This window comes from Notolepis coatsorum (genome assembly GCF_963971535.1).
Source record: "Notolepis coatsorum genome assembly, chromosome: 1".
Classification (NCBI taxonomy): Eukaryota; Metazoa; Chordata; class Actinopteri; order Aulopiformes; family Paralepididae; genus Notolepis; species Notolepis coatsorum.
The window spans coordinates 316,370,907-316,388,384 of NC_140165.1; the positions used below are offsets into that span (position 1 = coordinate 316,370,907).

Here is a 17,478-nt window from a genome sequence, read left to right on the forward strand (position 1 = left end):
TACCACACTACAGAAGGCTAACCCTTTCTCTACCACACTACAGAAGGTTAACCCTTTCACTACCACACTACAGAAGGTTAACCCTTTATCTACCACACTACAGAAGCTTAACCCTTTCACTACCACACTACAGCAGGTTAACCCTTTCACTACCACACTAAACCCTTTCACTACCACACTAGTAGTGACAGTGAAAGGGTGGTGGTAGTGAAAGGGTTAACCTTCTATAGTGTGGTAGTGAAAGGGTTAAAGTATCGCGTTACCCACTTTGGCTTCTCCTTAACGTGTGCTGTTCCTCCCAGGCCATGGACAGAGCCAAAACCCACCGTCTAGAGAGGGGCGACACGGACGCACCAGACGAGTCGGGTGACTTCGCCATGGACTCCGACGACGAGAGCTCGGGGACACCAGCCCCCCCCACTCGGGGCCGAGGGAGGGGGGCCAGGGGGAGGGGCACCCGGGGGAGGGGGCGGGGTGAGTTACCACAGCTAATCATTTCATTTCAAACCTTTATTTAAACTTCGAAAGGCAACGGAGGTTTCCCCTCATTTACAGTCGCGTCGAGTGTAGATACAGAAATGAGAAGAAAAAAGACATGTAAGGATAACAATTAAAACATGTACAGCTTGATTGACAAAGGTTGGGGATTAAGGTTTTAAACTCTGCAACAGAAGGGAGAATCTCAAGCTTTAAGGACTGTTGGAGTTCATTCCATGAGCTTAGAGGGGCTCCATAGCAAAATGCATATTTACCCTGTTCAGAGCAAACTCAGGGACCTTAACCGTTTCGTGGCCAACCACGTATATATACGTGTTACCACTCTGTTTTGCTTTTTAATATCCTACTCAATGTCACAGAGCTGTATGTTGGCTGGAAACGGCATATCGGGACTCCGAAAGTGCAGTACCGGCCAGATCCTGGTATTGCCGCTGTCTCGATAATGCAGTTTCCCCTGTTGCACACCGGGTGTCACTTTTTTTTCACTCCGGGTTAGCTTTTCTGTTAGCCTGAAGCGAGGGCTTTACCAGATCGCCTGGAATACTTTTTGCAACGCCGAATTCAGTATGCAGTAAAGGAATATAGCATCAGCCAATGGACATATCGCTCTACCAGATGGCTATCAAATAACTGGAAAATTCTTTTTGGAATCCAACCGGCCACAGGTAAGAGCGGTTTGACGTCAATTTCAGTCTGATCTGGCCTTGTTCTCATAGCCATCCCCCTGACCAGCGTATGTTGTTATAATAACGAATGCCGTTATTGGTAAACAATAATCAGAAACGACCCCCCCCCCCCCCCCTCTTTCATGCATTCATGGTGGTACATGATAACGATCATATGCATTTTGATTTTTAACTCTAGCTTGTGTAGGGCCGAACGATTTAACGTTATTAGCTTAGCGCCCTATAGCTTTGCAGGAATCACCCCAGACCATTGCGCTATATAGTTCATATTCACAACGCTATAAAACGGGAACGTATTGATGAAAAAAAAAATCTTTATGGCATATTGAAGGGAAGGTTTATACTGTCAATTGACAATGACAATGGACACATAGCAATAATATAAAATATAGATTTAGCTCTACAAACAAACTTGTAATGAAAAGCTGGCCTCATAGAGTGGGATTAGACGGTCCCCAATGGCCGCGAATGTGTTCAGGACCAGCCAGTCACTAGAACGGGTTCCATAGGTTCCAAAATTCCATTCCAATAATGATGTAGTATAAGGAGGTAGCTTACCAATAATGATGTAGTATAAGGAGGTAGCTGACCAATAATGATGTAGTATAAGGAGGTAGCCTACCAATAATGATGTAGTTTAAGGAGGTAGCTTACCAATAATGATGTAGTTTAAGGAGGTAGCTTACCAATAATGATGTAGTATAAGAAGGTATCTACCAATAATGATGTAGTATAAAGAGGTAGCTTACCAATAATGATGTAGTATAAGGAGGTAGCTTACCAATGATGATGTAGTATAAGAAGGTATCTACCAATAATGATGTAGTATAAAGAGGTAGCTTACCAATAATGATGTAGTATAAGGAGGTAGCTTACCAATAATGATGTAGTATAAGGAGGTAGCTTACCAATAATGATGTAGTATAAGGAGGTAGCTTACCAATAACGATGTAGTATAAGGAGGTAGCTTACCAATAATGATGTAGTATAAGGAGCTTACCAGGACTGTGTATGTGTAACTAACTAGGAGGGATATGTAGCTAGGAGGGATATGAGGACTGTATGTGTAACTAGGAGGGATATTAGGACTGTGTGTAACTAGGAAGGATATGCGAAAAGACACATTTCAATTGCCTTGTGTACATTGACTTTAATTAATAATCTTCTATTGTAATGAATGTACTTGTTCTAGCGGCTCACCAAGCTACTCTGCGACACACGCCATATAATCACAACATCCTGGGGTCCAATCTGAGCCACGACCTCTGACCCACGTCATTCCCCCTCTCTCGTCCCGTGTCTCTTAGCACTCTGTATACTGTATCTAATGAAGCAGAACTGTCTTTAAAGATATTTAAAAAAAATAATAATAGTACTGTTAATTGTCTGTCTGTCTGTCCTTCTGTCTGTGTCTGTCTGTCTGTCTCTGCCTGCCTGCCTGTCTGTCTGTGTCTGTCCGTCTGTCCGTCTCTGCCTGTCTGTCTGTCCGAACTGCCTGCATGTCCGTCTGTCTGTCTGCAGGTGCTGACGCAGAACCGAAACCAGCACCAAAGCCAGCGGCCGGTCGAAGTCGCTCCCAGAAAGCCTCTGTCGTCCAAAGCAGGAACATAATGGACGGTATGTTTGTATGATCTTCTTTTACACTTTTTTTTATTTTTTTTTAAACTTTGGCCATTTCCCTGGCTCTTTTATACGTTTATCGCATTTATACTTGGTCAAGTTCGACCGACAGAAGCAGGCTGAAAGGGTTCAGATGGGGGGGAAGACACTCTGGGAAAGGCATGGCTGCAGTCCGGGATTCGAACTCGCTCAGCCCCAGATCCGCGCGAGCGCGGTTGTCCACGGCGCTGAAATAGCACTCGCGGTACGTGGTGAGCTACTGGAGCTCCCTTCTTTTACACTTTTATGTAGGATGCAGAGGATTTAGAGCACGATCGACTGTATCATTATTGGGGAGAGTCTGGGAATGCGTGGGAGTTTGTGAAAAGCGGTAAATGAGATGTCGGAAGAAAGAAGCGTTGAAAAAAGGGCAGTCAGTGGAATTGGTTTGAGGAGAAATAATAATGTCAGCTGGGGGCCAAAGTAAACAAACGGGGGCCAGAGTATTCCTTTTCGTCTCTGTTGTTGCAGTTTCACGTGTGATATTGGTATCAGGAATTGTTTTATTTTTGACATAGGATAGCATAGGGAGGTTCGGTTTGTGGATATACCATGGAGCGATGGGAGCCAGCGTGGAGGGGGTGTTTCTGGGACGCTGGAACTAGCTGTTGAGCCTTCCTGCGGGGGTGTCGTGGGCCTAACTTGACCAAGCACCAGTGCAAGGAGGGGGGCCCACCGGTCTTGGGGTCGCGGGGAGTCTGAGGGCGATTGAGGCGTGGTGGTGCTCTGGCCTTTTGCGATCCTGGGCTCGGGGTTCTCGTGGCCCGGGGACCTGGCTATCGAGGGCGGGGGCGCTCTGGGAGCTCGGCTCCACGCGTAGTGGACCTGGGATATGCGGGGGGGGTGTCCCGTTTCTCGGGTTGGATGGCGGGAGTGGGTGGTCTCTAGGGATGGGTACCGAATTCGGTACTTTTGAGGTACCGAACCGAAACACGTCGGTACTACCGAGTATCGAATCAAGTGAGAAAACGAAAAAAAAATAAAAAAAAAAACGTTTTATTATTACCGGTATTTTTTTTTAAACTTTTTAAACTTTTTTTTTTTTTTTTACTTTTTTCTTTTCATGTCAACGTTCACACGCACAATATATGCTTACCTAGGATTTGACTTGATTCAACAACAAAGCAGTCGGAGCAATGACAAGCCGAAAACTGTCGAAATTGTAGTTATTTGAAGTTTGGATTTTTTTTTTTACGACTGAGGTAGGTAAATAAAATTTCTTGAGACTAAAGTACCGAAAAAAGGTACCGTTGGGTACCGGTATCGATTCACAGGTACCGGTATTGGTTCAAATGTGAAAGGTACCCATCCCTAGTGGTCTCTCTTATGGTGTTCTGAGCTGCTGAACTTCGCCTTTATTGTATGAAAATAATTCAAGGGACCCAAGTCAGTGTACTGTTTTATGTTTGGTTTTGTTTCAGTCTTGTCTAAATGTTGTAAGTTGATGAATGTAAATAAAAATGTATAAGTATAAAAAAATAAAAAGGGAGGGGCCCACCCTGGTGATAGGCTGCTCTCTCGCTGCCCATCTATCTACACGCTGGGTTGTGGCGGCCATTGGGTTTCTTCTTCATTGAGTGGTCATCATTAGGGCACAAGTATCTTGTGTTTTATTATAAATTACTTCAGTTTCAGTATTCTTCCACACTCACATTTTATCATCTCTATTCCCTCCTGTCTTTCTATCTCTCCCTCTCCTCTCCTGTCTCTCCATCTCTCCCTCCACTCTCCTGTCTCTCCATCTCTCCCTCCACTCTCCTGTCTCTACATCTCTCCCTCTCCACTCCTTCTCTCCCTCCACCCTCTTCTCTCTCCATCTCTCCCTCCACTCTCCTTCTCTCCCTCCACCCTTCTCTCTCCTTCTCTCCCTCCTCCCTTCTCTCTCTCCTCAGCGTTCCAAGCTCCTTCTCAGAGACCGGCTCGAGGGGCAGCTTCCAAGACCTACACAGAGGAAGACGTGAGTCAGTCTTAACCAACACAACCCCCCCCCCCCCCACACACACACACCAGTGTTTCCCATTAATTACCTAGACTGTGGTTTTATAATGAACCAAAAATCAAATGTAATTAAATTTTTTTTTTTTTTTTGTATATATCTTTTTAAATATAAAGTTTGCCAATAGGGATGTATCAGTAGTATTGGCAGTGGTATTAGTCGTAATAGTATTTTTTTATTTTCTAAAAAATAAACCAGTTCAACACAGGTAACCCACTTTGCTTCATTTCTTTGATGGCTCAAATGTACTGTATGCTCTAGTCCAGTGGTTCCCAAACCTCTCCTCGAGGCACTCCAGCCGTTCCATGTATTTGTTAAATTCCACCACCAGCACACCTTGATTCAACTAATAAAGGGCTTGTTAAGTTGAATCAGATGTGCTGGTGGTGGAATTTAACAAATACATGGAACGGCTGGGGACCTGGGGTGCTTCGAGGAGAGGATTGGGAAGCACTAGTCTATAGTCGATTTTGTGTTTTGAGCACAAAGTTCATCATAGATCTAGCCTCTTTATTTTGCTCTCAAAGTGCACCAGATTGATGCATGTGACTTTAAAATGTAAATTTTTTTTTTAAGTTCCGGGGGACCATGCCCCCGGAGGTTCACCCACCACAGTCTCACAAAATCCTGTGGGAAACACTGCACACGCACACCTCAATCCCTGGCGGAGTCAGTGGTCCCTGCCTGCTTCAAGATGTCTACCATCATCCCTGTACCGAAGAAACCCTCCCCAACATGTCCAAATGACTACAGACCGGTGGCACTCACCTCTGTGGTCATGAAATGTTTCGAGAGGCTGGTCAAGGACCACATTTGTGCCTCCCTCCCCAGTGATATGGACCCTATGCAATTTGCATACAGGACAAACCGGTCCACCGACGACGCGGTCTCCCAGGTACTGCACAGCAGCACCCTCTCGCACCTTGACCGTCAGAAGGGGGGCTATGTGAGACTGTTGTTCATTGACTACAGCTCAGCGTTCAACACCATAGTCCCCACCAGACTGGTGGACAAGCTGATCGAGCTAGGTCTGAGCTCCGCCCTGAGCGCCTGGGTACTGGACTTTCTGAGCGAAAGACCCCAGGCGGTCAGGGTGGGGGGTCAGACCTCCAACACCATCACCCTGAGCATCGGGTCCCCCCAGGGCTGTGTTCTGAGCCCCCTGCTGTACTCACTCTACACACACGATTGTGTGGCCAAGTTCAGCTCCAACTCCATAGTGAAGTTCGCAGACGACACGGTGGTGGTGGGGCTGATCTCGGACAACGACGAGAAGGCCTACCGGGAGGAGGTTGAGGTACTGGAACGCTGGTGCCAGGACAACAGCCTGCTCCTGAACATTGGTAAAACCAAGGAGCTGATCGTGGATTATAGGAGAGGACAGCAGGAGACGCACACACCACTGATGATTAACGGGGCTACCGTGGACAGGGTGAGCAGCTTTAAGTACCTGGGGGTCCACATCTCAGAGGACCTGACATGGTCAACACACATAGACACAGTAGTAAAGAAGGCGAAACAGCGCCTCTACCACCTGAGACAGTTAAGGAAGTTCAGAGTATCGGGGAAGATACTCCAGTCCTTCTACTCAGGAGCTGTAGAGAGCATCTTGACCGGAAACATCACTGCCTGGTATGGAAACAGCACGGCACAGGACAAGAAGGCCCTACAGAGAGTGGTGCGCTCAGCCGAGCGTACCACGGGTATTGCACTACCTCCCCTGCAGGTTCTATACAACAAGAGGTGCAAATCCAGAGCCTGCAGGATAATGAAAGACCCCCACCACCCCAATAACAGCCTGTTTCAGCTGCTGAGGTCAGGCAGACGCCTGCGAACCCCAGCTACTAGGACAGAGAGGCTTAGGCTCAGCTTCTTCCCCCAGGCCATCAGAGTCCTGAACAATGAACATTGAGTACCACTGTAACACTTTAGCATGAGCGGGCACACACTCAGGCCGCACGCACCCTCACTTATTGCCAAAAGGAAAGGCCACTTTAAATTAGTATTAGCAACAGTAACAGTGTATTGCACTACTATTACTACTACTGTTAACTGTTAACTGTTACCCGTTATTGCACAAATGTATTGTTACCTGCTACCTGTTATTGCACAATTTTATTGCACACATTTTTTGTATTGGATTCTATTATATGTTGTACCAATTGCACATCGTTGCGGGCAAGACCACCCGCATTTCATTGTATATCCGTATGCCGTGACAAATAAAACTCTTGACTTGACTTGACTTGACCCACCCCCCGACCTCATCTTCTCGTTCTTCCTCTCCAGATCCTAATCGATGACTCGGATGAAGACACCCCGGTGGTGAAACCCCCCAGGGCCCCCCAGAGGTGTGTTTGAGTTGATCACATTACGGTTCGGTCTGTGGACTCTATGCAACACTAACTCATTAACTATACATTGACTGCACACAACATCCACATGCACACACTCTTGGTAGTGCCTTTTGCACCGCTGCGGTCAGGCGAGCGCTACCCGAGTCTCATGGCCGGCACAGAGAGACTCAGAAGGAGCTTCTATCCCCAGACGAGCGCTACCGGAGTCTCATGGCCGGTACAGAGAGACTCAGAAGGAGCTTCTATCCCCAGACGAGCGCTACCGGAGTCTCATGGCCGGTACAGAGAGACTCAGAAGGAGCTTCTATCCCCAGGCAAGCGCTACCGGAGTCTCATGGCCGGTACAGAGAGACTCAGAAGGAGCTTCTATCCCCAGACGAGCGCTACCGGAGTCTCATGGCCGGTACAGAGAGACTCAGAAGGAGCTTCTATCCCCAGATGAGCGCTACCGGAGTCTCATGGTCGGCACAGAGAGTAGAGCCATATGAAATCCATTTTATTATTTTCCAAATTCCATTATATTTTTTCCCAAATTCCGTTTTTTCCATTTTAATATTTCAGAATTCTGTATTTTGCCTTTTACGCCCATTTTACCATCAGAAATAGTGTCTAATAAGTGGGAATGAAAAATGTCCACAATTTAATAAGATATAACAGTCCATTTAATGTTTTTAAGTGCTGCAACTCAGAAATACAGTGACAAAATAAAAATACACATTTCAAGTGTAAACAAGATAGAGCTAGCTACTTTTATCACAATGTCAGTAGCCTAGCTATATCTATTCTATTTTGATGGAAATAGTAATGCATAATTTATGCACCTTTAGTTTATTTCATTTATAAAGGACAGTGTGTAGGCCTACTGACAATCATTTGCAAATAGATGGGTGCACCAGATTTAGCAAGAAGCTATAATTTCCATCTATAGTCCTATGTACTGTAACGTTACATAGCTATTTAAATCACAATAGTGTCAGTGATTAGCCTCGCCCTCTAGCTGTATCTATTGTGATCACCAGAGATCATCGTTAGAGAGTTGGTGTGTTTTGGGAAGCACGGTCCTTTTGAAGTGATCTTCGCACATGTTTTTGCGGGTCCAGTCCACGGTATGTTGACAGAATTTGCAAAACACCTTATCGAGCATAAAAGTCATTAGGATACTGCTCTGCTCTGAATTTAGGGCTTGGCAGCGGACATTGCACTCGTCACCAACGCAAGAGACACCGGTCTCGAATCCGGCTGTCAGCGTTGCCTCCGGCTTGGGCCGGCCGTCATACTAACTCAATTGGCAGAGTCAGCGGGAGGGGAGTCGATGGGTGGTAGTCTGGTCGTTGTAAACAGCGACTCCTACAGGTCGGCTGGGGCGCCTGCACAGCAAAGACAGGAAAATGGCGGGGGCAGTGTGAGCCTCCCACACGTTACTCCTCGCCAATGAGAGTCCGTGCTGGCAGGTGAAAAGATGTGACTCGCTGCCTCCACATGTATCGGAGGAGACATGTGATGGGCTTCTATCCTCCCTACGACCGGCCAGTGGGGGGCACATGCAAGCAACGATCAGGAAAGGGGAGGGAGAATTGGCACGAGAGGTAAATTGGGATCGGAGAAAAATCACAGAAAAAGGATGAGAAAAAGTAGATAAAAAAAAAACATGAAACTTGAGTTGATCACGTTTTAGCCTGTGGACTGAGAAATAGCTACACACTCACTCACTCACTCGCTCACTCACTTGCTCACCAGTCACTCACTCACTCAGTCACTAGTCACTCACTCACTCACTCACTCACTCACTCACCAGTCACTCACTCACTCACTTGCTCACCAGTCACTCACTCACTCAGTCACTAGTCACTCACTCACTCACTCACTCACCAGTCACTCACTCACTCACCCAGTAAGGCTGAGCCCGAACGTTCGACCGTTCGTTCGTTAAGCTGACATTCGGACTTTAATTAATGGGTTCGAACGTTCGGTGAAAAAAAATAAAGCAGGCGCAACGACGGTGAGGCGATGTGAAGCGGCGCGTCCCCTGAGTCCCTCGGCTCAACCAGTATGGTCTCTGCCGGGCTGTTGCTGGATACTCAACCAGAGCTCTAGTCTCAACCAATGCAATAGAACAATTTTGATTGAATGACAGGCGATTCTGCCAATTACGTCACACCGCTTGCACCCGCCTCTGCTGTTACCACCAATCGGCAAACGTTTATTATTTTTTTTACTTCCGGCAATGCCGCCATTGATCTGCTTGCGAGAAGCATTAACGTAGCGTTAGCTCCCCGCAGAGGAAGTAAAAGTCGTAACAAGGTTTCCATAGGTGAACCTGCGGAAGGATCATTAATGAATACCAGCCTTTTTCGGCCACGGAGCGCGAGCCTCATGGCGGGAGGTGGTTGCGTTGGAAACAACTCTGGCCGAGCCGAGGCGGCAGGCGTGTTGGGAGCCCGGCGGGACCCCCGCGCCGGTGTCTCTCTGTCTCTCTACCGTCCCCCGTTTCGAGGTAGACGGTGGAAGGAGCCGAGGCGCGCGCCTCTCTCCTTCCCGTCGACCAAGAGTGAATACCTGTTATTGAACGTGTAACACTAACTATATAACGTTAATGCCACAAAACGAATGCCTTTGTTTATCTAGCCCCTTACGTGACTGCGGTGTGCAAGGGCTATTGTTTATCATAAGTAGGAACTTTGATGCATGCAGTACTCAGTAGCTTGTTTATTTTCTTCTGAGTGCTTTGTTTAATTACATGTTTACATGAACAGCCACCACGGTAAACATGTTTTTTCACCAATAGATTATGCAATGCCGCCCTCCGTAGGATCTATAATAATAAAAAAAAAAAAAATTATATTAAAAAAAAAACGTAATAAAGAATTTTTTTTTATTAAAAAAATTACAAAAAACGAACGTTCGAACGTTCGTTCGATAAACCCTGGCGAACGTTCGAACCCTAAAAACAGGGTTCGGGCTCAGCCTTATCACCCAGTCACTCACTCAGTCACTCACTCACTCACTCATCAGTCACTCACTCACTCACTCACTCACCAGTCACTCACTCACTCACTCACTCACCAGTCACTCACTCACTCACTCACTCACTCACTCACTCACTCACTCACTCACCAGTCACTCACTCACTCACTCACTCACTCACTCACTCACTCACTCACCAGTCACTCACTCACTCACTCACTCACCAGTCACTCACTCACTCACTCACTCACTCACTCACTCACTCAGTCACTCACTCACTCACCAGTCACTCACTCACTCACTCACTCACTCACCAGTCACTCACCAGTCACTCACTCACTCACCAGTCACTCACTCACTCACTGCTCTTCTCCTCTTCCCCGTCTCTCTCTCCCTCCTTCCCCGTCTCTCTCCCTCCTCTGTTCCCCATCTCTCTCTCCCTCCTCTGTTCCCCGTCTCTCTCTCCCTCCTCTGTTCCCCGTCTGTCTCTCCCTCCTTCCCCGTCTCTCTCCCTCCTCCCCCGTCTCTCTCTCCCTCTGTTCCCCGTCTCTCTCTCCCTCCTCTGTTCCCCGTCTCTCTCTCCCTCCTCTGTTCCCCGTCTGTCTCTCCCTCCTTCCCCGTCTCTCTCCCTCCTCCCCCGTCTCTCTCTCCCTCCTCTGTTCCCCGTCTCTCTCTCCCTCCTCTGTTCCCCGTCTGTCTCTCCCTCCTTCCCCGTCTCTCTCCCTCCTTCCCCGTCTCTCTCCCTCCGCTGTTCCCCGTCTCTCTCCCTCCTCTGTTCCCTGTCTCTCCCTCCTCCCCCGGCTCTCTCTCCCTCCTCTGTTCCCTGTCTCTCCCTCCTCCCCCGTCTCTCTCTCCCTCCTTCCCCGTCTCTCTCTCCCTCCTCTGTTCCCCGTCTCTCTCTCCCTTCTCCCCCGTCTCTCTCTCCCTCCTCTGTTCCCTGTCTCTCTCTCCCTCCTCCCCGTCTCTCTCTCCCTCCTCTGTTCCCCGTCTCTCTCTCCCTCCTCTGTTCCCCGTCTCTCTCTCCCTCCTCTGTTCCCCGTCTCTCTCTCCCTCCTCTGTTCCCCGTCTCTCTCTCCCTCCTTCCCCGTCTCTCTCTCCCTCCTCTGTTCCCCGTCTCTCTCCCTCCTCCCCCGTCTCTCTCTCCCTCCTCCCCCGTCTCTCTCTCCCTCCTCTGTTCCCTGTCTCTCCCTCCTCCCCCGTCTCTCTCTCCCTCCTCCCCCGTCTCTCTCTCCCTCCTCTGTCCCCCGTCTCTCTCTCCCTCCTCTGTCCCCCGTCTCTCTCTCCCTCCTCTGTTCCCCGTCTCTCTCTCCCTCCTCTGTTCCCCGTCTCTCTCCCTCCTCTGTTCCCCGTCTCTCTCTCCCTCCTCTGTTCCCCGTCTCTCTCTCCCTCCTCTGTTCCCCGTCTCTCTCTCCCTCCTTCCCCGTCTCTCTCTCCCTCCTCTGTTCCCCGTCTCTCTCCCTCCTCCCCCGTCTCTCTCTCCCTCCTCTGTTCCCCGTCTCTCTCCCTTCTTCCCCGTCTCTCTCTCCCTCCTCTGTTCCCCGTCTCTCTCCCTCCTTCCCCGTCTCTCTCTCCCTCCTCTGTTCCCCGTCTCTCTCCCTTCTTCCCCGTCTCTCTCTCCCTCCTCTGTTCCCTGTCTCTCTCCCTCCTTCCCCGTCTCTCTCTCCCTCCTTCCCCGTCTCTCTCTCCCTCATTCCCCGTCTCTCTCTCTCCTTCCCCGTCTCTCTCCCTCCTTCCCCGTCTGTCTCTCCCTCCTTCCCTGTCTCTCCCTCCTTCCCCGTCTCTCTCCCTCCTTCCCCGTCTGTCTCTCCCTCCTTCCCCCGTCTCTCTCCCTCCTTCCCCGTCTCTCTCCCTCCTTCCCCGTCTCTCTCCCTCCTTCCCCGTCTCTCTCTCCCTCCTTCCCCGTCTCTCTCCCTCCTCTGTTCCCCGTCTCTCTCTCCCTCCTTCCCCGTCTCTCCCTCCTTCCCTGTCTCTCTCTCCCTCCTTCCCCGTCTCTCCCTCCTTCCCCGTCTCTCTCCCTCCTTCCCCGTCTCTCTCTCTCTCCTTCCCCGTCTCTCCCTCCTTCCCCGTCTCTCTCCCTCCTTCCCCGTCTCTCTCTCCCTCCTTCCCCGTCTCTCTCTCCCTCCTCTGTTCCCCGTCTCTCCCTCCCTCCTCTGTTCCCTGTCTCTCTCCCTCCTCCCCGTCTCTCTCCCTCCTTCCCCGTCTCTCTCTCCCTCCTCTGTTCCCCGTCTCTCCCTCCCTCCTCTGTTCCCCGTCTCTCTCCCTCCTCCCCCGTCTCTCTCTCCCTCCTTCCCCGTCTCTCTCTCCCTCCTCCCCCGTCTCTCTCCCTCCTTCCCCGTCTCTCCCTCCTTCCCCGTCTCTCTCTCCCTCCTTCCCCGTCTCTCCCTCCCTCCTCTGTTCCCCGTCTCTCTCCCTCCTCCCCCGTCTCTCTCTCCCTCCTCTGTTCCCCGCAGGACGCCCTCATCCTCCTCTTCCTCCGCCTCCTTCACCAAGCGGGCGTCACAGAGCCAGAGCCTGTCGTCTAAAGGAGTGGATTTCTTTGACAGTGACGAGGAAGATGTAAGATCAAACCCTTCCTCTTAACGCAGGGCTCAGCGACCGTAGGCACAGGTGCCACCATAGGGAGGTGTGGTGGTTACGTCATTGCCGTTTTTCATGTTCCACCCTCTGTTCCAACGCAATGTATTTCCCCCATTCCCCATTTCTAAATCGTCTCGTTTAAAACGAATAAAGCATGACCATTGGCATGGTGTACCTTTCTGTGCTTATTCATCCACAATCTATAGCTCAACATGAAAATATTCGCAATTAATCATAAAAAGAAATCGCCAAATTTTATTTCAACCAAAAATGCTTAAACAATAATGTTAGTGGTAGAAGGGAACTCTGTGCAAAAGATTGTGCAAAAATGGAAAGCTTGGGCGACCGGGTAGCGCAGCGGACTAAGCGTCTGTCTAACACCACAGAGCCAGTGGGATCGAATCCGGCTGTGGTGCCTCCGGGTTGGCCGACCGTCCATACTGACACGATTGGCTGTGTTAGCGGGTGGGAAACCCGGCGTGGGTGGGTCCTGGTCGTTGTAAAACAGCGACTCCTACAGTTTGGTCGGGGCGCCTGCACAGCGAGGGAAGGATCTGGAGGGAGGTAGTGTGACCTTCCACACGTTACACTCTCCCAGTGAGAGTCCGCGCTGCCAGGTGAAAAGAAGCGGTGGGCTGGGTACACGTGTGTCGGAGGAAACATGTGATAGTCTCCGCCCTCCCAGACCGACGGTAGGGGGTAGAGTGCGCAACGACCAGGAAGGGGGATTGGAAATTGGCATAACGACTAACATTGGGATGGGAGAAAAATCGGAAAAGAAGGAGGAAAAAGATAATTAAAAAAAATGGAAAGCTTTTCAATTCCCATGCGGCAGAATTGTTACAATAGCCGATAATCCATTTTCCCAATGATAAATCCCTATACGGGTGGAACAACCAGTGACGTCGGACTACACCTCCCTATTGGCACCACGCAGTATCTTAACCAATGGCACGCTAGCTAAGTGTGTAAGAGAGGAACCTTTTTGGAAATGTTGTGAAGTGTCCTCTCATCCCCACGCCGAGGTACCTCTTTCACAGCCTGTTATTTATGGTAGTTTGACTGATATACCAGGGATATTTCAATCAGAAGGATCAGTCTGTTGTTGTTTGCCGAACATTGAGTGTTGAACGCCATTTTGAGACCAAACATGAGAAAACGTTAAAGGATGAGGCAGACGAGGCTGAATGTGTCCAGGTATGGCGAGCAAGCATCTCATGAAGACGGCAGCATTCTTGTATAGCGCTCTTATATAATTATGAGAGGAAAAATGGTTATTAAAACTATTGCTATACACGTTGCTTATATGGATGGAATAGAGTTAAAGATCTGTTGGAGATTTACATTCTGGTGTCATAATTTAACTTAATGTTAACCTTAATGTTGTTATGGCACACGGATTAACGAGAACATTTTAAAATGGCGCTTTGAATCAAAAAGGTTGCCGACCCCTGCTCTAATGTGTAATTACAATGTGCAGAGGTGTTGGCCGTAGGAACATGTGCGTGTTTGTCACTATTTTTACGAGAATAAAAACATTATATATAGACTTTTTGAGATGTTAAAGCTGCAATAACTATTTTCTGACAGTATCTTTCATATTTTCCAAACTTCTTACGACCACCTGCTAATAGAAGGTCTCACTGAGTCGTGGTGTTTTACTCAAAACAACCCGCGCTACCGGCAGCCAGTCTGTTGTAATTCCATAATTTATTTTCTTTGTCGACCAAACCCGGCCTGCGTTTTAGCTCCACCTATTTTATTAACCTACGTTGTTGTTTTCCCCCAGTGAATCCTAGTTACAACAAGATTGTGTCTGGCTTTTGTTTTGGGGAAATATATAGTGGCGACTTGCGGCCCCCTAGTGGTCAGGAAATCGTTATTGCAGCTTTTTCTTTTTATCCACTTTTTCTCCTCCTATTTTTCTGTATTTTTCTCCCATCCCAATTGAGTCGTTATGCCAATTCCCCCCTCCCCTTCCTGGTCGTTGCGCACATGTGCCCCCCACTGGTCGGTCTAGGGAGCCCTGAAGTCTTATCACATGCTTTCTCCGATACATAGGAGACAGCCAGTAGCCTCTTTTCACCTGGCAGCGAGGACTCTCGTTAGTGAAGTGTAACACGTGGGAGGTCACACTACCATCACCATTTCCCTCCCTCGCTGTGCAGGCGCCCTGACCGACCTGTAGGAGTCGCTGTTTACAACGACCAGGATACCACCCACCGGCTTCCCTCCCGCTGACACTGCCAATTGTGCCAGTATGACGACCGGCCAAGCCGGAGGAACCGCTGACAGCCGGTTTCGATACCAGTGTCTCTGCGGTGGTAGACAGACGCTTAGTCCGCTGCGCTACCCGGCCGCCCTCGTTATTGCAGCTTTAAGGGTAGCAACTAGCTCATCACCTGAGACCAACAATTAATTGACGAGGTAGTTAATTGTTCCCATCCCTAGCTTCTTTTAGTCATTTCTCATATCTCTCTCTCTCTCTCTCTCTCTCTCTCTCTCTCCCTCTCTCTCTCTCTCTCCCTCTCTCTCTCTCTCTCTCTCAGGACAATCCTTTCAAAGGTCCCAAGGGTCGTGCGAGAAGATAGCTGTGACCACAGTCTTCATATAAACACCTGTTGATGTTGTTGTTCTGGTTCTGATTGGCTAGTGAGACACTCATGTACAGTTCCAGGTGGTTCCTGAACAGATGTTTAATTTACCAAGCATCTGGGACAGATAACGTTGCCTCCACTAAAGAATGTCACAGTCATACGACTTTGTTAAATAATCTATTTGTTGATTTCATTGACAATTTTGTGTTTCCCATGTGGAGTTATTCAGAATCAAATCAAATCCAATGTATTTGTAGAGCCCGCAACCACACGTTAATGTTCCCATGGGCTGGACAAGTCGAGAAGAAACATCATAATAAATAATAATAAAAAAAAAGCCATCATGAAATGCAAAACAACCCTCCCAGACATACCCCAGCGAAGGTAAGGAAAAACTCACTAAAAACCTAGCAATAGGAAAAAAGCACCACAGGCAATGTGGAGGAGAGAAACCTTAGAAGGGCCGTTCAAGGGGGGATCCCCCTTCTTGGATGTCTGTGATTTAGTAGTGTTGCTATGGATGATCGATGGGTGGAGATTAAAACAGGCGAAGTAGTCGGTACAGTATGTATGTAGCCCCTTTTAAATATAACGCAGAGTTTGTATACATGTGATGTATACAAACTGTCATTCACAGTGGAAGGAAACTCATAAAACTCGACTAACAAAGTCACCTTAAGTCACCTGAGACCAAAGGGGTCCCCACACGGCGAGCGATTTTAGCCAGGCGACCGATTTTTTTAGCGAGCCGACAGACAGAATTGTATCGCCTTCATTGTTATGAATGAGAGAACCCACACGGCAGGAGATTCTGAAGCGACGGTCGCGCAGCTATTTCTGTCGCCTCGCTCAAAATCGCCTCGATCCTATTTTTGGAGGCGACGGCAGGCAGGACAATGAGGAAATAACATGACTTCTACAGTAGTTCTACTGGTGTATCATTTGTACACCATTAATGTATCATTCAATACATTCATTGATCAATAACCTCCGTATTATTACCATGCTACTTATGTTCATTATTATTAATGGGAACAATTTAAATAAATAACGTTAGTTTGAGAAGCTGTAGTGGCCGCTTGTCATTAACTAATAAATGAACAATGCACCACGATGCATCTACTAGTGTTTTTATACTCGGGTAACAAAAGAAGTTGTGGATGTTGACAGAGTTTAATGTCCAGGCTGCAGCTGATGTAGTTTGTAAGGTTTATTGTCCAAAGAAAATTATGGTTGAGAACAAAACAGTTTGCGTCTTCCGTGAAAAATACACTCTCTCAGCAGCTGCATAACAATACTTGTCCAATCGTTGGTAATGAACGTATCGTAGCGATCAGGCATGCAGTAATGTCAGGAAGAATGAGGAGAGGTTGTATTCGTATATGGTGGTTTAATTCCAGCTCAATATGGGTTTTACAGGTTAATATTCCCTCGTAACGCGCAACACAGCTACCTGCTAGTGCTAGTGAAGAGCTGCTAATATGCTCACTTCACAACAACATGACGTCCGGTCCCGGCGGTCCGTCCTCCTATATCTCCCGGGGGGAAACAAGTAACCACACCCCCAGCTAGACAGAGCGACGGTCGCCTCTGGTGTGGGGGGATAAGCGATTGTTGTTGAGCAACAGGCGATTGCATCGCCAGGCGACGTCTGTCGCCCGCCGTGTGCAGACCACTCAACACTACAGATTAATCGACTACGAGGTGCCAGCCTCTACCGCCGTGATTACATTTGCCAACGACTGTATGGTTTTGGTTCATACCTATCCTCTCGCTCTGCATACAGTGCCTGGTTAGGGTTTAAGGGCTGGTAGTGCGGCAGTGAAAGGGTTAAGGGCTGGGGTGTGATAAATGTGGGGGGGGGGGGGGTCGGGGGATCGGAGTTGCTTTTGGATGGGAACCAACCTCCCGGGTGTCTTGATACCAGAGGTCGGGCTCGGTGGATCCCCGTTGCTGCGGCAACACTAGCCATATGTTGTGTCTTGTTATTGGTCTGTGTTGGACCCTCGTGTTCTCTAATAAATGTTTTTTTTCTACACGCGATACTCTCCCTGCATCTCATTTCATGGTCTCTCGGTCACTATTGGAAGATATAACGTTTTGTAATGTTGTTTAGCCGGAGCCACTTTATCCACAACGGCACA

At 48.6% G+C, this 17,478-nt stretch overlaps 1 protein-coding gene across 1 annotated transcript in view; it reads left to right on the top strand.

Moving 5' to 3' along the window:
- Positions 1–17,168, top strand: part of LOC311226353 (double-strand break repair protein MRE11-like) — a 58,185-nt gene extending 41,017 nt beyond the window's left edge. The window contains exons 15-20 of the mRNA XM_084311782.1: positions 303–474; positions 2,697–2,801; positions 4,736–4,800; positions 7,129–7,190; positions 12,611–12,716; positions 15,287–17,168. Coding sequence (XP_084167908.1) covers positions 303–474; positions 2,697–2,801; positions 4,736–4,800; positions 7,129–7,190; positions 12,611–12,716; positions 15,287–15,328 — 552 coding nt within the window. The 3' untranslated portion in view covers positions 15,329–17,168. The remainder of the gene's footprint in view (positions 1–302; positions 475–2,696; positions 2,802–4,735; positions 4,801–7,128; positions 7,191–12,610; positions 12,717–15,286) is intronic.
- Positions 17,169–17,478: the final 310 nt, after the last annotated feature.